At 34.3% G+C, this 27,280-nt stretch overlaps 1 protein-coding gene across 4 annotated transcripts in view; it reads left to right on the plus strand.

Annotated features, from left to right (window-relative positions):
- The window catches only part of LOC150095396 (ubiquitin-protein ligase E3C), a 662,747-nt gene that overhangs the window by 219,292 nt on the left and 416,175 nt on the right, over nucleotides 1-27,280 (plus strand). For all 4 annotated transcript variants that reach the window (XM_090409807.1, XM_090409808.1, XM_090409810.1 and 1 more), the window contains exon 11: nucleotides 24,373-24,557. In XM_090409807.1, the coding sequence (XP_090265933.1) occupies nucleotides 24,373-24,557 (185 nt within the window). The remainder of the gene's footprint in view (nucleotides 1-24,372; nucleotides 24,558-27,280) is intronic.

Genomic DNA, 27,280 nt, shown 5'->3' on the forward strand with positions numbered 1-27,280 from the left:
TTCATGAATGTTTCACTCGGCACTGCAAGATTTTGAAATACTATATATTTTTTTCTCTTCTACCAAATGGAAAAGATGCTCCAACACCAAGTGCAATGGAAGATTTTCGTCAGTTGTGTGAATTTTATGCTGGTGATTTGCCTTATACAAATCCAGCAATTTTGAACACCGAATTCAAGTAGTGATATAAGAAATTTGAAAAACTGTTCAGTAGCTCCATGCAAAAATGCCGTTTATGCAGTTTCAAAGTGACAAAATGATATATCTTATTAAAAATATTTGCAACGCTTCCGGTAACAACATGCATCAGTGAAAGGTCATTTTCTAACTTACGCCTTTTAAAAACCTATTTAAGATCTACCATGACATAATCACGATTGAATGGACTGGCTTTGCTATATATACACACAGAGAGAGATTAATGTAACCACAACTGAAATAATTCAAGAGTTTTGTAAAAAGAAAAAAAAAAAATTCGATTTTATTCTTTAAATAAATTTTTATAATGACCTAATGAATTTTATTGAATGAATGAAATTTTAGTTGAATTTTAGTTGAACGGATAAAAATATTTTTAATGCAAATTCATTGCATTAAATATATTTTTATCCGTTTAACTCCCCCCCCCCCCCCCCCCAAGATTAAATCCTGGGTGCGCCACTGTATCACATCATCCAGTGAAACTAAATTCTGAATTATTCTTCCTGCTATGGAACAAAGTGATTTACAACCTTACGTGAAATAGTGCAGATGTTACTTATGATTTTTTTTGTTAGAATTCCAAATAATTGGCAATGTTACCTTGTCAGCATCCTTGAAAGTCCTCTGTTTTTTTTTAGATGATAAACCACAACTGGCTTTATAGTCTCCCAAAGTATTCCCACAAAGTAGCAAGATTAGGTGATTTAAACTTTGAATATTTAAAATTTGATGAGAACAGTAATCTTCCTCTTAAATAATTTTTCCTAATGTTGAGGGAAATTCTTTGGTTGCATCATAATCAGCACTTGCAGATGATGAAAGGTTTTTTATATTTAATGTTGAAGCTAGCAAACCACCAGCACTGTAAATTCAGCAGAATCAGTCTTCTGTTTCTCCCATGCACATTTTAATGTCTTGAAAGAGACTTATAGCTATATCTTGAATAATTCCTCAAATCTTGGTTTTTATATTTTGATTCCGAATTCAAACTATTAAGCAGCATTCTATTTCTTGAATGATATTTTATTTTTCAGGAAAAAAACTACATACTGAATAGTGACTGCTCTGAAAGTATAGTCAATTTTTTATATATATTTATCTCTTAATGGATGCAGCTATAGATTGACTAATGTCATAAAACCAGTTGAAGCAAGTGATTTAGCTCCTTTAATCCATTAGTTTTGTCCATTTTAGTTGCAGTTGAAATCAATCACATTTTGCTCATTTTGCACTTTGGAATAACTACATTTACATTTATCAATGTTTCAGTGGTGATAAAAACTAGTCCAGTATATGTAAATGTGTACTACATCATTAATGTGTGGAATATGTTCAGCATTGCAAGAATATTCAGTATGTTCAGAAAGGAATTGATGAACTAATTGCAGGGTTGTCAGTTACAGTTTTTTAATCCGTGCACTTTTTGTAAATATGATTGTTAGTTTACTGAAAGTTCGAAAGTAAATGTATGCTTGTAGTTGATGAAAATGTCTGAAGTTTGCGTCAGCTAGGAGAACTCGCATGGTGGCAATTTGTTCACGTAGCAACGCTTGGCTGGCGCGGTTATAAATTTGGAGAGCCTTTTATGAAAAGAAACGGTGCTTGGATTTAACACAATTTGGGATTACCTGATTATCCCGACAGCGTTTTAGGAAGGTCAGATGATTCAGTTGTCTTGATAGCTTCAGCTTCATTTTACCATACTGGCGGTCCTTTCGTGCGATGGAATCTTTGTGGATGATAGTAATTCTTGTAGCAAGGCATAAGTAACTTATGGAATTCACAACGTGCAATAGAGTATAAATTAAATTCAACTTTAATAAATATTTCCAATATTTCGGCAACATGCATGAGACTGCCCTAAATTTGGGAGACATACATTAGAAGAACTTCAGCCCAATACCAAGAATACCTACATAGCCTAGGGGGCACCAATCAGGACTTTTAGGAGAAACAATAGCTTCCTCGCTTCTTCCTCATTTACTGTGTGTAGTGCCTGTGTGTGCACGTGTCTTCATTTTAAGTTCCTATGAAGATGGCAATGTGACGTTGCGGAAATATTGGAAATATTTATTAAAGTTTAATTTAATTTATATTCTATTGTACATTGTGAATTCCTTAAGTTATTTAGTAAGCGTGTATAACCAATATATAAGCCTTCCTACGAGAACAGGCATTCAGTGTAGAGAGCTGTAATTTCTTAATGGACAGAGAAATAATTTTCACACAATTCAATATTGAAAACTCTTTTCATGCTTGAGGCAGTGTCATGTTTGGATTAGATTCTGTTTTTTCCAAAATTAATTGATATGTTCAATGAATATAATATGACCTAAATGTTGATATTATTCATTGGTCTAGTGGTTGAATAAGTGAAGTAGTATTAGGTGGCAAAAAAGTTATTTTAATATTCGGATGGCCAAAATTTTTGCAAAATTTATGCAAATTTAATACAAAATTTATTTTCCTTTGAAGCATTCCACCTATATCTTCCCCCTCTCCATTCGAGGAACTTGTCTAATTTATTGGAAGTTTTTTCACTTGGTTATACTATAAATTAAAGATACCAAGAAATGCATGGATAGCCTGGTGTGTTATCTAAAATTAGTAGAATTCTTTATCTTTGTGTAACCTTCTACATCAGGCACAAAACACTTGAAAAACTATTTTTCAAACATGCTAGCTGTAACCCATTCCTTTTTGTTGGCCTGCCAATAAACAGGTAGGGTGGACTTGTCGAGGCCTTTCATAGCACGAGGATTTGAGGATTGATTAATAAACATTGGTTTTGTCATGTAATTACCTGATGCTTTACTACAAAACAGTAGAGTAATTCTATCTTTGGAAACTTTGAATCCAGGAGCTGATCTTTCATTTTTTCGAAATATAGGTGCGTTTTGGCATTTTTTCCCCCACTATAACCTCATTCCATCTGCATTGAACACGTGGTCTGCACTATAACGACCTTCTTCAATGATTTTTAAAAGTTCTCCTGGGTATGTCTGGGCAGCTGTAAAGTCTACTGATGCTGATTCTTCCTGGATTTTAAGATTATGCTAAGAAAACTGCTTTTTTTTTTTTTAAAGTTTTCGAACAAACTGTTACTGGCACAAAATCCATGCTGAGAGCTTTCTTCTGAATAATCTTGATCAAGTTCTTTTAAATGTTTATAATCTTTGAGAGCTTTTTGTTAAGATTTTCAACCAAAAGGAATTTACTTTTGAGTGCAATTGTCTATCCAAATCATTAAAGATTTCTCCATTTTTTTCATTAGAATATCGCGTACACAAGCAACGCGCTTTGCACTTACTGTTGACCCAGCAATAACACTTTCTCGGATTTTATGTTCATTTTGTTTCATTGTTAGAATTGTTGATTCATTTAAATCCAAAGTCCTTGCAACAACTGGTTTTTCTCATTTTTCAACCGATCCAAGATTTAATTTTTTTTCTTCGAGAGAAATAAATTTTCTTTTCGATGTTGGTTTTATCCCCTTTTGTTGCAGTTTTAGAAACCATTACTATAAAAATAATGTTTTTACATAAAAAAAAAAAACTATTACATATTAATTACGTATGCAACTCACCAGAAAATAAAGTGCTCAACTTGAGATTAACACACTTATGATTTTTAATGCGCTTTCCTGGCAGAAAATGAAGGCAATTTTCAACAATAAACACTTTATATATGGTAAACAGTTGACGTACATTCGTGCTAAAGGATATTTCCCCTAATATAAATTCGCCAAATTGGTACAACATGACAAAATTTCATGCCGGCTGGGGCGTCGCCCGGTTAAACAAGGCCCCCGTTGTCTTCGCCAGGGAACCAGGGCGAACAGCGAAAAGTCAGCTACTGGAACAAATCTGAAAACAAATCCCAACTCAACATCACCAGAGTTAAAGATCGGTACTATCAACGTAAGAAGCCTGAATGGCAAAGAAATGGAGCTAGCTGAGGAATTAGATAAGTACCAGATCGACATAATAGGGGTGACTGAAACAAAAAAGACCAAAACTGGTGAGATCTTTCTGAGCAATAAATACAAAATGTTATATTCAGGCAATAACAATCAAGGAAAAGAAGGAGTAGCCATAGTATTCAACACAAAATACGAGGCTAATCTTCTTGAATGGCAGTCAGTCTCAAGTAGAGTAATGTGGGCAAATATGAGAATGGGGAACTGGACAATGAGACTTATTTGTGCCTATGGTCCCACAGAAGGTTCTACTAAGGTAGAAGTGGAGGAATTTTTTGAGGCTTTAGAAAAAGCAACTGACACAATGAAAAAGGAAAAGTTGGTCCTTGTTGGGGATCTAAATGGTAGAGTAGGAAATGATTGTGAGACATACAAAAATATTTTGGGAAAATTTGGAGAAAAGAGCAAAGCTAATAATAATGGCAAATATCTGTTGGATTTCTGCTCAGGACATGGACTGGTTATTACTAACACCATGTTCCAACATAAAAATGTGCACAAATTCACATGGAGAGAAGAGGCTAGGAATAAGAAAAGTCTCATTGACTATGTTATTGTTGATAGTGATGTTTTCTCCCTGGTGCAGGACACCAGAGTGTACAGAGGATTTGAAATTGGAAGTGATCACTATTTAGTCTTGAGCAGGATAAAATTGAATTTCATATTGAAAAGAATAACATGTAAGAAAGTTTTAAAGCGAATAAAAGTTGAGCAGCTCTCAGATGTAAACTGTAGACTAAAATACAGAAATATTATTGAAGAGAAAATGAAAGAGTTTGAGAACAGGAATCAAACCTTGGAGATTCATTGGCAAACTCTGAAGGAAACATTGATTGAGTCTGCCAGAGAGGCATGTGGTGAGGTTGTGTGCAAAGATAAAAAAATCAGAACTCCCAGGTGGACACAGGAAGTTAAAGAGGCAGTGAAGGAAAAGAAGAAAGCATATCAAAAGTTCCTGGCAAATAAGTCAGCTTTTACTCTTACAGAATACAGAGACAAATGTAAGAAAGCTAAACAGTGTGTAAAACTAGCTAAACAAAAGTCATGGGAGGACTTTGGCAAGAATATAGAAAATAAATATCAAGAAGGTGGCAAAATATTCTGGAGGTTGTTGAAGAAGCTTAGGAATGGAGGAAAGAGTGCTGTAAAAGGAATTAGAGATGATAAAGGTGAAATGAAAACAGGAGAAAAAGATATCCTTGAAGTATGGAGTAATTACTTTGAAAAACTGCTAAATGAAACAAGCAGTGATGACAGCACAGTGATAAAAAAACACTGACCAGGCATGCAGTCAGGAATACATATCCATACTTGAAGTAGAAAAAGCCATCAAAGGCTTGAAATGTGGAAAGGCAGCAGGAGTAGATGATATTCGACCAGAAATGCTGAAGTATGGTGGTATAAGAGTCTTACAGTGGCTGCACTGCATAGTTCAGAAAGCCTGGACAGAGGGACGAATTCCCGATGATTGGAGTAGAGCTCTCATAGTACCCATATATAAAAAGGGAAATAAAACTGAATGTGAGAATTACAGAGGTATTTCCCTACTGAGTGTTCCTGGCAAGATCTATGCAAGTATACTTGAGAAACGGTTGAGAAGAATTGTGGAAGAAAAGCTTGGTGAAGAACAAGCTGGATTCAGGCCAAATAGAGGCTGTCAGGATCAGATCTTCACTTTACGACAAATAGTCGAGAAAGCATGGGAATATAACAAAGATCTGTATTTAAGTTTTGTCGATTTGGAAAAGGCATATGACAAGGTGCCAAGAGAGAAGCTATTCAATACGCTGCAGTTATATGGTGTCAATGGGGCATTATATCAAGCAATACTTAGTCTTTATTTGAGTTGTGAGTCAGCAGTTAGAATTGAAGGAAGTACAGGAAGATGGTTTAATGTTAAATCTGGTGTGAGACAAGGATGTACATTATCCCCTCTGTTATTCATTATCTATATGGATCACATTATGAAGGAATGTGGTATTAAACCTGATATCAAATTTGGAGATGTTAATGTCAGCTCTTTGCTTTATGCGGATGATGTTATACTTCTAAATAAATCCGCTACAAGTCTGCAAGATTCTCTGACTAAATTGAATAGCTGTTGTAATAGATATGGTATGAAGGTCAGCAATAAAAAGACAAAGACAATGAAAATAGGCAGAATCATTGAAAATGTCAACTGTGTTGTGAATGGAGAACCTGTGGAACAAGTAAAACATTTCAGCTACTTAGGCACAATTTTTACTGAAGATGGTAAACTAAATATAGAAATAGACAACAGAATCAGCAAAGCTGGTATCGTGGGAAGTCAATTGAAGAAATTCATATGGAATAAGAAAGAAATTAGTCGGAACACTAAATTAGCTGTATACAAGACTGTGTTCAAACCAATTTTAACTTATGGATCTGATAGCTGGGTCAGAAGTAAAACACTTGACCAAAGACTAGAGACCGCAGATATGAGAGTCCTGAGAAAGATTAGAGGCGTGAACAGATGGCATCAATGGCAATATCACATTAAAAATGAGGATATTAGGAAAGAACGACATTGTCAGCATCCAGGAATGCGTTAGCAGAGCTAATCTCAGATGGTATGGTCACTTAAATAGAATGGGAGAGGAAAGATTAGCAAAACAAGTGTTCTCTGCCAGGTTGACAGGAAAACGACCCAGAGGAAGACCAAGATATAGGTGGATTGATACGGTACAAAGTGCCTTAGACGATAGAAATATAAGATCTGATAATGTTGGAGTCTTGACAAGTAACAGACTGATTTGGAGGAAAATTGTAGATAGGAAGTTAGTAATGATGTAATTTTTTCATGTAGTACTGTCATATCCTGTACACCCCTTGAGGGTACATGGCAGGAATTTGATGATGATGATGATAAATTCGCCACTTATAATACAGGTGCAACAATAAACAATTGACACTACACAAAAAAAAATATGTACATATGTGCTAAAGGGTATTTCTCCTAATATAAATTCACTACTTATAACCACATACGGGCAGACAGAAATTTAACGAAGATAAAATTTGATCTTTAAGTTGCATGGTAAAAAATATATGAAAAGATAAAAGGTTACTACAATATGTAGACCATGTTATGTTGAAACCGTATTGTATAAGTACCGTGCGGTTAGTCTAGTGGCTATGCGCGTCACAACCATGTGCCTAAGAAAGGAGTGTCCTGGGTTCGATTACAGTCGCCGACGTGAGGTGCTTAAAGATCTTTCTCAGATGTAGCCAAGTTAGCCGGTCTTGGATGTGGACAGCAGGGTTTTTCTCCCCAGTTTATATGGATTTTTCCTCCCAAAAGCTAGCAAACCAGCCTATTGAACACTCGCAGCTACAGCCACAGAATATACCTGGAGGCATAGAGCTAGTCACCTCCTCAGGATGGGTACGACTCAGAAGGGCTTAAGATAGCTCTATAACAGGCCAATAGGCCTAACATGTAGAAGGGAGAAGAAGAAGTCATGTGGTGAAAAATATATGAAAAGATAAAGGGTTACTACAATATGTAGACCATGTTATATCGATACCGCATTATACGAGGGTTACCTGTACTTCATTTAATCCTTTATCCAAGTGTAATCAAACAAAGTTTGCACCTGAAGTATTTTCAAGATGGGCAACTCATATATAGAAGCTAATGACTTTAACCTGCCTTAGTATCCCATAATGCAAAGCACATATCCTTGCAGACATGTATAATGCTATGGATTATGGGAAAGATCATTACCCAGACCGGTTTCAACTTTTATTGAGGTCTGATTAGTGGGAGCCAGACCCAGAGGTGATACTAAGGTTGAAGTAATGTAGATGTCATATTTTCCTATGTGAGTTTTACATTATGGGATATACTAAGGCAATTGATGTGAATTCATTAGCTTGTATATGCGAGTTATTCCAGTCCTGAAAATGCTTCAGGTACAAACTTTGTTTGCTTACACTTGGATAAAGGTTTAAACCAAATATATAATTTCTTGGTATCTTTAATTTATAGTATAACCAAGTGGAAAATCTTTCAACAACTATCTCCAATCCAGAGCATTTAATAAGGATTTAATAATGAGGTGTGACATCTTTCAGCTACTCGGATATGAAAATATGACTTCTGCATTACTTCAAACTTAGTATCACCCCTGGGTCTGGCTGCCACTGATGTGCTGTTGAAGTGGTTGCTTTCCCTGAGATGTGAACAGCTCTGCTCAGTGGTGGGGTGAGCCTGCCATTGGGCAGTATCACTGCTGGAGATTCTTCTCGGTGGTGGGGTGAGCCTGTCAATGAGTGGAACTACTGCTGAGTTAAATGATTCTTCAGGTCACTAATTTTTGGGTAATCTGAGGGATTACGTGAGTTTTTGGAGCAGTATTCCTGCACTAACATACCTCAATAAAGGTCGAAACCGATCTGGGTAGTAACCCTTCCGATAATGCATAGCATTATACATGTCTGTAAGGATATATGCTTTACATTATGGGATGCTAAGGCAAGTGATGTGAAGTGATTAGCTTCTATATACAAGTTACCCCAGTCCTGAAAATACTTCAGACAAAACTTTGTTTGCTTACACATGGATACAGGATTAAACCAAGTATATGATGTCTTGGTATCTTTAATGTATTATCTAATTTAGTTCTTGATGTGAATTTTTTTTCAGAGTATTTCACATTTCTGTATCTGAACTCTATTACTTATTATTTCAAGAAAAGAAATAAATTGAGACTTGTGTCTGCTGAAAGTTCTAATACCAGACTATTCCTTTGCAGTTGGATTATTCCAATCCCTGCCTTCTTTTTCTTTTTGGCCTGGCATCAGTTGTTTACTATCAGGCTGAATGATAACTAATTAGAAAGAAAAGAAAGGATACATCCTGGCAGGCATACCAAAAAGCCCCCAGGCAATAGTACAATATGTATTGGAAATTGTTTGCTTCATTTTTTCCTTTTGATTGATCAGCAGATTTTTTTTTTTTTTTCAGTTAAAATATTTTTTTACATTTCTGTGTAAAAATTAAATACAAAATGTCTAGTATATTTGTATTTTTTTATTTGTTACACGTATATTGTTGGTAATATTTCATTAACTCAAACAACTAACATAATGGGAGTACTAATAACCTTAGTGCCTACTATTAAAAACATGTGGGATTCAATATGATAGACACATCTGGAATTGCATGATGTTGGAAGCAAAATATGATTAGGAGGTATAGAATAATATATCTTATATAACATACTTTTTAAAATTTTGTGTGTATGAGTAAGTTATGGCATAAAGGAAAATAATTTATGAAGAAAGTTGATTGTTAAATAATGATATTAGTCATGCTAAGTGAAGAAATGATAGACCGCATGTTCTTGCTGGTTTTTGAATCTTGCTTTTTTTAATTAAATTTTATTTATTTTTTAAAAGAGTGTGATTAACATAATTGAGTGTGTGGATACAACTCCCACATTTCATGTTTTAAATAGTGTGGCAGTTTGTCAAGCAGTGTTGGTATGTTTTCACAGTTGTGCTACATGAGTTGTTACAGTACCTAGTTGTGCAGAGAATTGTGGTTGGTTGTGTTATGCAATACAAGTCTGTTTGTTAAATAATGATATTAGTCATGCTAAGTGAAGAAATGATAGGCTGCATGTTCTTGCTGGGTTTTGAATCTTACTTTTTTTAATTAAATTTTATTTATTTTTTAAAAGAGTGTGTTTAGCATAATTGAGTGTGTGAACCAACTCCCACATTTCATGTTTTAAATAGTGTGGCAGTTTGACAAGCAGTGTTGGTATGTTCTCACAGTTGTGTTACATGAGTTGTTACGGTACCTAGTTGTGCAGAGAATTGTGGTTGGTCATGCTATGCAATACAAGTCTGTCATAATAAGCATTATCATGATAATAGTTTGTAGTATCATAGATTTATGCTCAGGATTTGTTTTGCCATAAAAGATTTTGTTATTGACTTATTGGGCCTCCAAAGCACTGTTTGAAGCAGTTCTTTGGCATATTTTATGTGAATTTGATAGGTGACTGTTTGCTGTAATTTCATAGACTCTTATTCTAGCTGAGTATTGTTTCACAAATTCTGTGTATGACTATGCATAGAGTATATAAATGGCTCTAATTTCACATTTTAATATAAATTAAAATCAATACAAATGACTAAGCAAACATTGTTGAAAAAATTTGAAGAAGTTTGAAACAGGAACCAAACCTTGGTGTCTGAGTGGCAAACTCTGAAGAACACATTTTTGATACAGCTAAGGAGGTGTGTGGTGAAGTTGTCTGTAAAGATAGAAAAATTAGAACACCTTGGTGGACACAAGAAGTTAAAGAGCCTGTTTCTAGCAAATAAGTTGCCAGATGTCCTAAAAGAATACAGAGAAAAATGTAAGAGAACTAAGCTAAGTGTAAAAGTAGCTAAACAAAAGTCATGCAAAATCTTTGGTAAAACTTTAGTTTTATAGGACATATTGCAAGTGTTGCAAAGGCTTCACATCATAGTGCTGCTATGATAAGAAGTACTGTAACATATAGGGATAAGAAAGTGGTTGTGCCACTGTATAAAACACTGGTCAGACCACACTTGAATTATTGTGCTCAAATTTTTCATCTGGTTTTCAATGTGATGCAGAAACATTGGAGAGGGTATAGAGATGAGTGACTCGGATAATATCAAGACTTTGAAATACTGACCATGGAAAGAGGTTGAAGAAATGTGGTTGCAGAGATTGGGATAGGAGGAAAAGAGATGATATGATAGAGACATTTAAATTAGTGAGAGGATTTTATTGGATTAATCAGATGGGATTATAAAAAGAGTAGAAGGCGAGAGGAGAAAAACAAGAGGCCACCCCTGGATGTAGAGGTGAAGAGGGGGGTGTGATGAGTAGATAGTTACATGGAGAATTGTCAGTGAATGGATGCATTACCAGAATTTGTTGTTAATGCAAGGAGTTTAAGGGTTGGTATGATAAATATGTTGTCAGTTGAATGAACTTTCCACGATGAGTCTACCATGATATTGAAAAGCTTAGAAATGGGGGTAAGAGTATTGTAAAAGAAATCGAAAATGATAAAGGTGACATGAAAACTGAAGATAAGCATGTCCTGTTAAATGAAACAAATAGTGACAGAAAACCATACTAGAATGTTTTCAAGATGAATCCAAAGAGGAGTATATGTAAATACTTGAGATAGAGAAAGCGCCATCAAAAACTTGAAATGTGGAAAGGGCAGCTAGAGTAGATGACATTCAACCAGAAATGCTTAAGTATGGAGGTATAAAAGTTTTGCCATGGTACACTGCATAATTCAATGGGCCTGTTCAGAAGGTCGAATTCCAGATGATTGGAGTGGATGTCTAATAGTTCTCATCTATAAAAAAAAAGGGGGGGGGGAATGAAGCTGAATGTGAGAATTACAGAGGAATTTCTCTACTAAATGGTTCCAGGTAAGATTTATGCAAGCATAAGGGTATGGCCCCTTGAATAGAATGGGTAGGAAAGGTTATCAAAACAGGTGATTGATTTCCTGCCAAGATGGCAGGAAAGAGATCCAGTGGAAGACCAAGTGGAAGGCAATTCTGATTGAATCAATTCAACTAGACCAAGGTCTAGTTGAATTGATTCAGTCAGAAGTGCCTTAGGAGCATGAAATGTTTGATATGACAATATTGGAATGCTGACAAGTAACAGACTAATTTGGAGGAGAATTGTGGATAGGAGATCAATAATAATGTAAATTTAATCTCATGCTGTAACTACACAATTAAGTTTACACCCTTTGATGGGTATATAGTGATAAAGGAAATTGATGATAGCGAAGAAATTAATGTGGATGATATTAAAATTACATCCATATTTTAAAGCCAAATGTAGTAACCTAGTTTCAAAATTTACCAGATTTATGAGAATGTAGCTTTCAGCACTAGAGTTGCCTTGACCTGCACTGCTTACTAAATACTAACTAATAAGAGTTAGATATACTGGTTACTGGCAGAATTTGTGTCTTAAGCATTGCAAGGCACCTATGATGCTGAAGGTTACATTCTTATAAGCTCTTTAGTAAATTTCGAAACTTTTAAGTTTCAGTTACAGCCTATATATTCACTAATATAAAGTGAATATATAGACTCTTGTGGTTTGTCTTTTATGTAATGCAAGCCAAGGCAGCTCCAGTGTTGAAGATATATTTTTATAAGCTTTGGTAAATTTCAAACCTTTTATATTTGTTTATAAAATATGGGTGTACTTATAATATCCTTACTATTAATATTTGTGATATTTTTTTTTGCTTGGAAGAATTTTGTAGCATTGTGCAGAGTTTGATTTGTAGACATTCTATGTTAAGGTAGACATTTATAGTCAGTGAGCAAAATAAGATTATACACAGATGCTTCTGTCACTTACAGAAACTTGGATCAAGATTACTACTTAAATGTTTAGGATGTTATTGTATAGTATTGTCAGTGTAAGTCAGTTTTTCTTTATGCTTCATACATATTAGTGAGCAAGATGGTGATGAGTTCAGAAACATTTGAATTAACTAAAATTTACTGCAACTATGTTATTATTGTTAGAAGTGTTTTAAAACTTGCTTTTCTAAAAGATGGGATTTAAGCACAACACTGAGAGTCTGCTTATTTTGGATTCACATGAAATTACATCATAAGCATTTTCATCCTTTCTCATATAGAACTGAGAATGCTTAGTTCATGAAAACTTTATTTTTTTTTAGGGGGGTAGGGTCCAGTGTTCTGTTATATAGTTTGGAATGAGGGGATTGCTTGTTATTCAGGATTTTTACCTTGCTGCTAGAATAAAATCTCTCAATATTTTGCTGGTAACACATGATCACTGGTGGTGATTGCTTTTTTGTTATGGTCCTTGATTAATGGAACATGTCTGTAGTTGTGCATAGTACACTGATATGAGGTACTATGCACAACTAGTTCCTATTAATGTTCCTCGGGAAGAATCATTGGAAAGCTTGAAGATGGCTGCAGAATTACTGATGTTGCCAGAGATTGTATTAGAGTTTAAACCTTTCATCCTATCTTTTGGTATAGATATTATTTATAGCTATTTTGCCTATTTTTCTTTAAAGGGGTACAGCAATATGGTTCTATTGCCTCTTCTACTCTTCTGCAAATTTTACTGCTTCTCTCTTCATCAGGGTCAGCCTCTAAGCATTGCTGCTTAAAAACTTTGATTGTATGAAAAATATTTTCAAATTGTTTCTGTGAAATCTTTTTTTGGCTGACTGTCAGTGGTTAAATTTTCTTCATATTCTTCGGGATCTTCCCGCTGTGCATCTAAATTTAGCAGGTCGGAATCACTCAATTCTTCAGAATGAGATTTAATTAACTCTTAGATGTTATTATTGAAGGGGTGAAAGAAATGAAGGAGGTATGAATTGGTCGCCAATATGCGAAATCACGTGCTTTATAGATAAAATTTTCCAACTGTTATACAAGCAAAATAGTTACCACTTTAAAAACTACAATGATCATAAAAGAGAAGTTAATTTTCCGACGTGTAATAATAAACAACTTATTCCAGACAATGGATTGATTACCCTATTATCAGAATGTGGATTCTCCTTTTTGTGACATGCGCAGAAGTGTCGAAGGGTCTCGAATCTGTGGGCATACTATAGCAGAGGACATAAATTTTGGCGATAAAAAATTTGGAACATAGTGTACATGGAAGTAGTGTAGTATGCCTTTAAAAATAATTTTATAAAATGTGTGGAATCAGTAACTAAATTATTTCATTCTGGTGAGTGATTTTTTAAAATAGTTAGCCATAAAAATATATAGATAGAAAATTTTTAAAATCTGTAACATTTATTTTTAAGATGTAGATAGGCACACTAATCAAATTTTAGAGGTGCACTAATCGAATTTAGGTATCGAAAAAAAATGATGCACTAATCGGGGGGGGGGGGGGGTGCACTAATTGAGGGATTACTGTATTCCTAAAGAAAAAAAGGCAAAATAGGTAAAAATTACTATCTTTTGGTATACCATCTCAATTTGCAGTTATATATTTATTTTTTTTGTCTTCATTCTAGCAGTTAAGGTTTGCTTTGCTTCCATTATTGCTAGTAGATTCATTTGTAGAAAATGCACTGTTCCAAGCATTCTGTGCTATCATTATTGTATTTTAGATAATGGTTGTATGATTGAAATTTCGGTTAATTTGTTTCATGTGGGAAATAAGGATTTCTTTCACCATGTGTTTGAATGAATCTAAATTATCAGCAATGATATTATCAGGAAAGGACTTAACTTGCTTCATTTCACTACTTTTTCTGGGTTATTTATTATTATTATTTTTTCTTGACATTATGGAGACAGCACCTTGTGATGTCTCAAAGACATCTAGATAATTTCATGCAGGGAAGAATCATTGGAAAGCTTGAAGATGGCTGCAGAATTACTGATGTTGTCAGAGAGTTCGGAATTTCACATAGCATTGTATCCGGGCTCTGAGCAGTGTTTGAAACGAATGGAATATGTCCCGGATGTTTGATAAGAGGTCACCCTAACTCTACCATGAAACATGAAGACAGAATTGAAGACAGAAATTCCATTAAAGCACAGGTACATGGATATCTCGACAAACTATGGTATAGGTACAAGTATACCTATACGATTAAAGACTTGTAGTCTGCTTCCCATTATCCATCATCTTAGAGCACATTTCAGTGGTGGTATATCCATAAAAATTGGACTAGTGTACTCTTTACAGATGAGAGTCGCTTTAGTCTTTCCTCTGGTTCCAGATGACACTTGATCTGACATGAAAGTGGTACTGCTTACCGTTGCAAGAATGTTCTTGAAAGGTATAGATATGGCAGTGCTGGGGTCATGGTATGGAGATGCATTATGCTTAATGGATGCACCTAGCTACAAGTACTGGAAAGAGGGGACTGGTGAACGATATTGCAACAAAGTTCTTCATGTCATGTTCGATTGTTTTTGTGGTGCTATAGGCAAAGAATTGATTTTTATGGATGACATTGTCACACCACATTGTACATGGGCAGTGGAGATACTTCTGCAGGCAGAGGATATTAATTGAATCCAGTGGCCAGCATGCTCCCCAGATCTCAACCCCATAGAACATGTTTGGGATGCAATAGGGAGATGCATTGCTGCTCAAAATTCCCTCCCCCAGAAAACAAACAAGGCCTTATCCTTGCTCTGAAGTAGGAGTGGGCCAGTTTGTCTCATGAACTCTTGAATCACTTGGTGCTAGGCATGGTATAACATTGTGAGAACTGCATTACAGCTTGGGGGTGGACATATTCCATACAGAAATGTCTCCCTGCTTACTTTTCTGTAAGCACTGTACATTAATTCCTTAACTACATTCTTAAGAATTTTGTGACTTTTGCCAAAAGCATATTGCAATTTAATTTGTATGAAATTTATAACACATTTTTCTGTAATATAATTTATTAGTATGCTGGCAATAAATTTATGTCCGTATTTGGCTGTAGTCATGAAAATGAAAATTTTCAAAGGTCCAAACTGAAAACAGGTCCCCTGAAAATATACTTCATACATAGTACCTGAGGCAAATAAGTTCCACCTTATTTAAAATTTGAATAAGTTAGACAATTGTTTAGATTAATTGAAACAACAGTGTTCATATTAAAGTTTGTATTATCACGAATTAAAAAAAAACACAAATAAGAACAATTCTTGCAGTAATTTATATTTTAACCAAGTCTTTAAAAAACACCTTGAGTGGGCGTTATTAAACCATAGTAGTTTAATAAAGCCCTTGAACAAAATTAAATATTTAAAAAAGAATATAATTATTATTAATTTTAATCATAATTATTAGCTTAAGAACAGTCATAAGGGCATACAAATACACCACATTCTTCTTTGGTGAGACCAACACACTCTTTGTGGTACCATTTAAGACACCGTGTGCATTGCCTCATATCAGCAACCTTTTCTTCTCTGCATCCATGGCAATACCACCCCTCTTTTGACACTCTTTTTTCCTGTTCTTTAGTAGCAGTCTTCTCTTTCTTACTATCCTTTTCTTTGAAAAGATCTTTGGTTACTCTCTCTGGCCTTTATAATTTAAAAGCTTTTCTTCGTGGTGTTGCCTTTGCATAATTTGGTTGGCATTAACTCCTGAAACGATGACTTCAAAGAGTTCTTTGTTTTTAGATTTGCCAATGGAATCTCATCATCGGAGTTATCTGAATCAAAAGATGGAGGATTAGGACATGTTCTTACAGCTCGAGCAGGATTCAAAAATTGAGCTTTACATTTAGAAATTGTTGGGTTTCTCTTTAAAAATAACTTCAATCAATCTTTTCCTGAGAGGCCACTTTCTTTATTGAAGTTATTCCTAATTTCATTTTGTTCACAAAATATAAAAGTTTGCCTGTGTATAGAGTTTGAAGTTAAAGGGATGCCAATTGAAGCAAACTTTACTATTCTTTCTACCAAGTTCTTCTCTTTTTTTTTTTTTTTTTTGTTAGCACAATATTTCTTCCTAATCTTTTCGTCATCTTCTCTGTCTTTAAAATTGTTCCTCAATGTTCTTCTAGGTAATCCATAGCGTTCTGATGCTGCACGTTGTGATAGTTGTCCTCTTTGCACAGCTTTCATAGCTGCTTGTAGTCTTTCATCAGTCCAAAGACGTTTCTTCTTAACTTCTGACATTTTCAGAGGCCTTTAGCAATAAAATAAGTAACTATTATGAGCAATCACCAAAATATAAAATAATAAATTATAGCAGTTTAATAAGGCCCATCAACAAATTTACTGGGCCTTATTAACTGCCGTGAACTAGATTAGATAACATCTAGTTTCACGTAAAATATGAATTCAAACAAATTAAAACATTTTTTATCATAAAACTGAATGTCGAAAGAACAATTTAAATATAAAAACAATGCGAAAAAAACAGTATTTTTAATTATAACTTATGAATTACTGCGGCGTAATATTATTAAATGGGAAGACACAACCACCTCCAACAAAGGTCTAGGTCAAACTGACACAATACAGTCGCCAGATAAAATGCCGGCACTGATTTTCCATTGTATTGCATCCTCTGCGTGTGTGTAAAAAACCAAACCGGCACAACTTACCGTAAATATTTTTTTTTTTTTTTAACACTCAGGTACCTTATATCTCTTCAGACAGAGTTACTGGAAACAGGCATAACTGAAATTCTAGAGACAAACCATAAGGTGTGAAAAGCAGTAGATCTGAAAGCCAAGCACACACAACAGATGGATGTGGCCAAATATAAAAAAAAAAATAATCAATAAAAATAGGGTAAAAATTCCTAAACCATCCATAGTATAATTGTGCTGTATGATTATTAAATAACCTTTTGTGTGCAGGAGATAAAAGACCATTGGTGTAGAATACTATTTATAAGGAGTTAGGCCTTCTGCATGCATTAGCCATTGCTTTTCTGAACATAATATCTCTGACATGGTGGATACTGTAATTGCAGTTTTCCTGGACTTGGTTGGGACACTGTTGTTCAGGATTTTATGCTTGTTTTGATGCCAGCACTTCTGAATACAAAGTGCATTCTTAGGTGATTTAGTGTGCTGTTGGGGAAATTTCAGCAGTTGCTGCTAGTGCCAATGCTACTATTTGTGTTTTTGATTATCTATTGCTGGTTTTAGGTGGCCAAGCATTGCTTGCTCCCTTTGTAGTTGGTGGGTGTGGGTCCCTTTGACATACCTTACAGGGTCTGTTTTTTCAGGAAGCCATTTCACAGTTTTCTGTGCATTTAATGCAGCTGAAATCCACCTTGCCATCATGCTGAGTGGACTAATTTTTAATAATAGTGGTATTTGTCCAGTTGAAGTCTTTTTACATAGCAAATTTGGTTTTATACTAGATCTTCGATGGTTTTTAGGTTGTAGATTTCTCATGATTTGCTGGTGTCTCTTCTTCACCAGGACAAGAGATACTGGCCATTTGTCTTATTATATGTTGCTTTGCTCTCACTCACGCAAGGTTATTAGCAAACCTATAGTATGTTTTGTATTGTAGGCAGGCTAAGGATCCCCCCCCCACTTTCTATCAATTATATATATATATATATATTTTTTTTTTAATTTTTTATGGCTATTTTGCCTGTTTTTCTTTAGGAATAACACTTATGATGTCATGGGATTTTTACTCAATTTTTTTAGGGCTTTATTGATATTTTAAAGACACAGATACATGAAGAATATAAGGAAGGAAAAATTTTGGACATGCCTTTGCTGGATGTTCTTGGTTGTCTTCTTTTGGAGCAGCATCAGGCATATAGCGATAAACATTTATATACCACTGCTGAAGTGTGACGGAAAGGAGGGGGCAGCATGGAAATGTGGAGATAGAAAGATTTTTGGAGAATTACAGATAAAAGAAAGGTATGTGAATTTTAAAACCCAAGTTTCAAGGATGGGTTCTGAATTCTTAGGGAAGAAGGTAAAAGATAGGATATTTTTTAGAGGAAAGAAGGATAGAATATGATGAATCAAGATTTGGGGTGGAAGTAACGGAGCATGAGCCATTTCAACTGAGTGTTATTTTTGGAGCTGATGGGAAAAGTGGAGGCTATGTCATTGTCGGGTTAGTATTTTTGTCTTGGGTTTATCTGTGTTGTTTTCCATTATCGGAATCTTGACTTAATTTTTGTTGTGGAGCTTCCAAGTTGGATATTATATAGGGGCGGTGAATGTTTATAGAGTTTTTGTCACATTTTATGGTGCTATTGTTTCCAATATTCTAAGTATTGTTTCATCTTCCTGTATGTGTACTATTATGGCTTTGTCGATTTGAGGAGTATGTTTCTGTTCAAGAGCATAGGCTGTTATTTCTGTTTTCCCTGTATTTTGTTTCTCTTTTGGTTACTACATTTCTTATTGCTCAAATGTTCTGGGATTGGTATGTTTTGCAATCATGGAAGTATTCCTGTGGTCTTGCCCATAACGATTTGATCATGGAACCTGTGTAAGTGATGTCACGGTTGTGTTGGCAAGGAAATTTGTATACTACATTGTGGTGTTCTAGTATTTCTTTGTATGTGTGAGATTTTGTAGGTTTTAGGTGTATAGCCAATTTTTGGTTCACGAATAACATTAATTTATAGTCAGTGTGTTTAAAAATGTATTTGTAGGCTTTGTATGTGTTCTGGATATATGGCAGTTTAATGATTTTTTAAGTTGGGAAGTTTGCTTTGGTTACTGGATTGTTTTGATAGATTATTCATGTATCTATGTCTTTAAAATATCAATAATGCCTTAAAACATTGAGTAAAAAGCCAATGACATCATAAAAGCAGTACTCCCAAAGAAAAATAGGCAAAATAGCCATAAAAATTAATATTAATTTAGAGGAGTAACTTGGAGAATTTTAGAATTTTCCAGAGATAATATCTATCTATCTATATATATTGTATTTTTTATTTTAATTATTTTTTACATAGTCCATAAACCCATTTCTATAGACCAAAGATGGAACTATTTTCAAACCACTTCAAGCTCCCAATAAGCAGGGCATTGGCCTCACACTGTGAGATGAAATTCATATCCCACCTTGTCTACTCAGATCATATGGTTAACTTGAACAAGGTTAGGTCTGTAGTTTTTGAGGTCTGTGGTGACTTCCTCCACATTTACAGATTATGATATGCTAAGTAGTACCACCTTCTGGTTTATTTCAATTTTTAGAACTCAGGCATAGTAAGAGGCATGTTTGCTGTCCAAGGATTTTGTTAGTATGTGGTGGTTGGCTGCATATGTGGAATCTGACCTCCAGTCCACATTTGTGGCTTTTGAGGACTGCTGGCCCAATTTTTTTGTTAACTTACAGTGGTTGATTTATGAAAATGGGTTGAAAGGCTCATGTATTAGCAGTTCATTTTATTCATTTGAATGGTTTTAATTCACAACACAAGAATAATAAAAAAAAATAATTACTATTTATTTAACTTATTTGCCTATATTTTGCTGGTGTTATACCCAGCATCATAAGAACACAAAGAACAGTTTGTCACAGTATGGAAACAGCAACAATTAGTTAACAGTGGGACCAGTTTAAAAGTTTTAATGGGCGACACAAGGAACTAAAGTTGTAATTAGTGCCAGCTATTATTGAATAAGGAGAGAGAGTTAACAAGTATTAACTTGTTCTTAAAATGACTGTCTTATCACATATTTTTGGTAAATGAATACAGTCATACTTATTGAGGTTTGGGGAATGTTTTAAGCTGCTGCTGATTCCAAAAAGTCTCTCTGACTTATAGTGACTACTATGCTGCACTTTAGTTTTTTTTTTTGTATTTGGTCTTGTATGAAGGGGGTATCCAAGACATGGTCTGCTAGTCCTAACTTGTCATAATGATGGTGCTGAATGTATTTTTTATGTTCTCTGAGATGGATGTCAACAGTCCTTCCTAGCTCTCCATAGTAAATCAGGTCACAAGTACAGGTGCTTCATACAATCCTCAATGTGATAAAGGAGAGAGCTTGTTCTTAACTGAATGGTCGAGGATTGCAAATTTGATTTTTTTTTTTTTTTTAAATGTAGTGAGGAGCTGATATTAAGCACTCTGGATATCTTTTTAATTTGTGCTCTTAATGTATAGCATTGTAAGTTTTGCTGTGGCAAAACTTAAGTTACAAAGGGGATTTTAGGGGATCATTCAGTATTTTTTTCTGTTTTTGGGGATTATAGCCATTGGTTAAAAAGTGTTGCACAACTGAGTTTAGTAGTAAGAGAATTATCATCAGAACACATAGCTCTTGCTCAACGAGTTAGTGTTTTTAGGATACCATATTGTTGAGCTGGATGATGGTGTGATTGTTTGTGCAAATATCTTCTAGTATGTGTGGGTGAAAGTAGATGTAAAATGGATTAATGAGGGATATGCATGAAAGAAGAAAAAAAAAAAAAAAAAACTGGAGTCGTATGAGATGATAATGGCAATGATCAGTTGGTAAGTATAGCAAAAATGCAATAGAAGTAGAAATTAGAAACTCAGGAGAAGAAAAACTGGATTATGGTAAGTTGATAATAGATGAAAGTCGGAGATTGGTAATTGCTGCAGAGGAATTCAATGAGCAGTTCATCGGAGTGTTTTGTCCTCAGTGTGAAATCAGAAGCTCATCTGTAGAGAATGAAATGAGAGAAGACTTAATAATGAGTAGGCAAGAAGTATATAAGGAGTTAAGTAAGCTAGCTGTCAATAAGGGAATATTCATTTAGAATCAAAGTTAGCATCCGCCTCTACCTGTTTAACAAAAGTCTTGCAACAGCACAAGTTCCAAAGGAGTTAAAGGAAGATAAAATTGTTCAACTTCACAAAGGTGGTGATAGATTTAAGGCTACAAATTATTGGCTGATCTATATATCTAGAATTGTATTTATGGCATTGGAGAGGTTGGCGAAAGAGTATTGGCTATTTAAATACACAAAAAATGTATCTAACGTGTCTGGAACATGTGGCCAAAGTAAGTCAGATATGTCAAAGAGAAAGATGTGCACTTTTTTTTAATGATTATGGGTATAGAAAGACTTACAAGGATGGTCTGAAAAGTTCTTGGCCTTACAATGAAACAACAAATTTATAATTTCAAAATTATTTTTATTTTTCAACATAATCTCCTTTAACACTAATACATTTATTCCAGCGATGCTCCAGCCCCATTATCCCATACCTGTAGTGGTTCTCAGTAAGATCTGCAAAATGTCCCTCTACAGCTGCAATCACCTCTTGATTTGAAGAAAAAAAACGCTGACCAGCGAGGAAGAGTTTTAGTTTTGGGAAGAGATAGAAGTCAAGGGAGCCAAATCTGGGGAATAGGATAGATGTTCCAACAATTCATAGCAGATCCCTTCATTTTCCAATTGCCAAAACACCTTTGTGGGCAGGTGCATTGTCCTGATGAAAGATGATTTTTTTCTTCTGTAAATGGAGTTTTTTCTCACTAATTTTTTTGTCTAGTCTGGTTAAAAGATTGGAATAATATTCCCTGGTTATTGTTTTACCCTTTTTCAAGATAATAAACAAAATGTCTTTACCATACCAAAACACCGATGCCATGACCTTTCCTGCTGTTGGAACCAACTTTGTCTTCTGTGGCGCTGAACAACTGGCTTCTGTCCACTGTTTTGACTGCTGTTTGGATTCTGGTGTGTAATGGTGAATCCAAGTCTCATCCATAGTAATAAAATGATGCACAAAATCAGTTTTATTCTTGTTAAAACTAAAAGGATACTGCAATATGTAATAAATACACCATACTAAACATACTATCCGTTAGATATTTATACCTCTGTAGGGTACTATTATTCATAAAAAATGACAACAGATATGTAAATATCAAACAAGATGCTTTCCTTAGTAGACATAAGGGCCTAAAATATATAGTTTAAAAAGCAAATAAAGAAGCAATACACAAACATACTTATTTAGCGCCAAAAGAATTCAACACACTACCTTTAACAATAAGAAATGAAACTAATCCAACAAATACAAATCTCTAATCAAAGAGTATTTATTTTTCCACAGAAATGAGGAAGCTCTGTTCAAAATAATTGTACAAATTATTGGTTTTTAGCATATTTGTATTCAAAGATCCATTAATGCTATTTAACTGCTTTGTTTTATTTTATTTTTGATTAATGTTATGCAACTTTCTGTACATATTAGCATGTCTCCTGCAATTTTATTTTGTAATTATATTATAATAATATGTATATTATATGAATGTACATATGTGTATATGAAAATGAATATGTATAATGAAAATGAATTACATAAATTTTTGTAACTTTATGCATATCGTAACCTGGATGAGCTGTTACTCTTAGGTTTCACATGATTGTTCAACATTTTGTACTATAATAGGAAGCTTGCAAGTAATAAATAAAAAAATAATAAAATTAAAAAAAAAATTATTAAAAAAAAAAACAAACTCTCCAAGTACTGTTCAGGGATTTTCATGTGAGTGTGTTTTTGATCTGCTGTTAGCAAGCATGGCACCCATTGTACACAAAGCCTTTTCATTTGCAATTCTTCATGCAAAATATATACATGCTACGTGTTCATTTGAAATGCCTATAGTCTGAGCAATTTCACGCACTTTGATTTGCCGGTCATCCAATACCATATCGTGCACTTGATCAGTGATTTCTGGTGTTTACACTTTTTGGACGTCCTTCACATGGATCATCTTCAAGGCTGGTACGGCCATGTTTAAACTCACCGGTCCATTTCTTAATTGTCAAAAATGAAGAAGAAGAGTGCCCATAAACTTTTATGAACTTTGAATGAATTTCTTTTGGCGTTAAACCTTCTTTTACAAAGAATTTTATAACCGCACGATACTCAGTTTTATCCATTTCAAGGGACATACAACAACACTTTTATTTCAGATAGCCGTATAAAACAAACTTGATAGAATGACTTGCAATTTCACATGGATGCTTATCGATGGATGTACCAACTCAGAAAAAAAAATCTTGCCGATGGTGTTGCCATCTGTGGTCGAGCCAAAAACTTTTCAGAATCTCTTACCTTCACTTCTCTGTTCACTTGATTTTTGGAATTCGGAAAAGGGAGCCAGTTAAAATTGTAGACATTAAACTCATCAAGGAAGATGACTTGGCAGTTATGGAATTTGGGCTATACAAAATTGAGTTTCATGGATAAGAAGTGACAGAGATTTGGGGATCAGTCAAAAACAGGAAATCAAATTTGGATGTCTGCAGCTGATGATGCACATAATTTGGATTGGTGTTTATACCACAAATTGGTAAAGCGAATGCAGAAGAATTTTATATATATATATATAAAAGAAATTTTTATTTTTTTGCTGGGTAAAGGGAGAATTGCTTTTGAGGGAAGTTTGTATTTAATTTTACCACAATAAACACTACATTTATTTAGATTTACTCTCATGCTGATATTATAAAGATAAAAAGTGCAGAAGAACATAAAGTGGATTAATCAAAATCCAATTTTCATGCAGATATGGAAATCATATAAATGAGAAATTATAATACATTTATTATAATATAACCCTTTACCATATATATTGCTTCATCAAATGAGAGCTTTCATTATATTGATATATGTAAACTCTTTATATTCCTACCATTAACTGTATGTTTCTTTCCCTTTTTTCTAGCATAGTGGTGAAGCTAATATTGGTGACGTAATTGATGTGTCACTGCAGTTGTTGAATAATCCTCAACATGTAAGGATGCTATTGTCGATTCTTGAAAAAGATATCTCTGGTCACATGCTTTATTACTTTTGCTGTATTTGTCATAATCTCCTCATTCATCAGAAACTAGCTGTTAATCAGTACAGGTGAGTTACAGAATTTAGTTAACAATCAAGAAAATGTGTTGAATATTCTTGAATGTATTCATATTTAATACATTTAAATGTATGAACATAAGTAATACTTGTTAATATGTTCATATTGTTATGAGCATATTAACAAGTTTTTGTGTTGTTCCATTTCTTCTGGTACTCTATAGATGTTAGGAATTATTGGATTTCTATGATGCATGCCATGTAAGAAAGATAGTTGTTATATTAGAATTATTAGAACTAGTCTGTATTTGTCTGAAATCTGAACCTCTCTAAGACCTGTATTTAATCTTTTGAAAAATGGCATTATTCTTGCATTTTTCTGGTATTTGAGCCAAATGCGGTATTGCATTCTCATATAAGAAAGTTCATTATAACAAAGAGCATAATCAGGTAATAAGTTATCTCCTATTGTAATGTCAGTGATTTGCTTATTGGAAGCCTTTAGTGGCTAAAATTATGTTTAAAATTCACAACATAGGTCTGCTTGTGAATTTGTGAGAAGTGAGAAGACATTTCAACATGTAATTCTCACCCCCCTCCCATCCCTGAGGTTGAGGACAGAACTGTTAAAATGGATCTATTTGCTGGCAACCTGACATAAGTGCACCCAGAAAAACGTATGTGAATTTTGAGGTTTCTCATTAACAACACTACCATCAATTTTTTTGCATTGTTTGCTGAAAAAATACTGATACCCAAGTAAGTAATATTCTGTACTGCATCCTGCTGTACAGAAAATATTCTGTACAGCAGGATGCAGTACAGAATACACTGCAAAATTTTCAGTTTTGCAGTGTATTTTTAACTGTGGCTTTTTTGAGGAAATGCAAAATTTTGATGAAATATTTTTAAACTAGCTGAGCCTTCCCACTTCACCAAGGTGAATTTATACTGCCAGCAGTTTACTTAAGGGTATTTACTCGAGTATTTGGTGCTGGTGCTTTCGTCATAGTGTAGAATTGTGAGTATTATAACACTTATTTGTAAACAGCATTAGAGGTTTCATCATCCTTGACAAAAATAATTAACTTCTCAGGACTGCAAACTTTAGAACATGTTACATAATAACTACCCGTGTCCAAAACATTCACCTCTTAAATCTAAACCTGCATATCTAAGGGTCTCTCTTTGGACTTTATTAATCGTCATTGCAAAGCAAACTCTTATTGAAAATTGTAACCATTTGAATGCAAATGAAATTTCCAGGACCTGGAAATATCACAGCTTCTATCATATTCGGGTTCAACTATTTTACTTGAAGCCTAGTTCCACTGCAAAGATTTGGGAAGAGGTGCAGATTTTGGAGCAACATAATAGGAACACCTATTTTCAATTTCATTTCATGACCAGGCAATCCAGGTCGATTAAGCAAGTTTAAAAATTCAGTGGGAAAATGAACTGCATCATCTACATCCACAGGTTAATTTGTAAACATTAACAGATCCATAAACCCTATTAAGAACCAACTTGTTCATTATTGACACAGCATCATTTCGAGGTGCGATGATAGTTCTTTCCCTGAACCAAGAAGATGACTTTACTGTTATGTTCTCAATAGATGTTTTTTTTTCCAATATTTAGGTGTGTTAATATAATTTTTCCATCTCTTTGCTGTATTCTACCATTGCCAGTTTTTAACATTTTGAGGAGAAGAAATATGCATTCGAGTCTCCTTGTAGGTGAACTTGATATGCATCAGTTTTGAGAGATTCTAAGGATAGCTCTTTCCCTGAACCAAGAAGATGACTTTACTGTTATGTTCTCAATAGATGTTTTTTTTTCCAATATTTAGGTGTGTTAATATAATTTTTCCATCTCTTTGCTGTACTCCACCATTGCCAATTTTTAACATTTTGAGAAGGAATATGCATTCGAGTCTCCATGTAGGTGAACATGCATATCAGTTTTGAGAGAAGAGTTCTCTATATCATGCCATAGTGACAATTTCTTAAGGCAGGCATTCACTTTGTATGCCCTCATTCCATACGATGGGCAGTGTTTGTCGAAAATCACTAATAAAGCAGTTATTCCACCGTTCTTTAATTCTGTGATCTGATATCCCTCAGTGTTCTGTCGACCGCTTCAACAGATATTTTATGGGATATCGTACATTTATCCCAAACAATCAAAGAAACCTTTTGTAATAATTTAGATCAATTATTTTGTTTTGATATATTGCACATAAGTGTATCATTAGTCAAGTTTGTAAGTGGTACTTTGAAAGTAAAATCAGCAGTTAAATCACCTTGCAATAGAGTAGCTGCCATACCTGAGGATGCCACAGACTGATTTTGCCTTGTCTTCTCAACTTAGCGAATTAGAAATTTAGTAAAAATGTTTTCCCAGTATCACCTGGAGCATCCAAAAAAAAAAAAAAAAAGTTTCCCCAGTTGATTTTCACAGCTCGTTCAAACACTATGAAAAACTTCAGCTTGATCTGAAGTTAATGATTGTTCATGGCAACTTAATAAATCCCAAAGTTCATTGAGGTTGTATGAGGTTTCCCAGATTAAATCTGTAGCAAGCAAAAGATTGTTTAGCATCGAAAAACTGAAATCTTTAACATTTGTCACTTATTGACTTAACAATTGATTGTCTCAGTAATGCTTCATTACATGTATGTATTGTTTCATTAAACTGAGCCTGAGAATGGGTAGAACGTTCTTGGTATAAGATATCTTCTGAAAAATGATTTTTGTAAGCTGATCATAGCG

Source organism: Typopeltis vanoorti, chromosome 20 (genome assembly GCF_054136105.1).
Source record: "Typopeltis vanoorti isolate ZY-2024b chromosome 20, IOZ_Tvanoo_1.0, whole genome shotgun sequence".
NCBI lineage: Eukaryota > Metazoa > Arthropoda > Arachnida > Uropygi > Thelyphonidae > Typopeltis > Typopeltis vanoorti.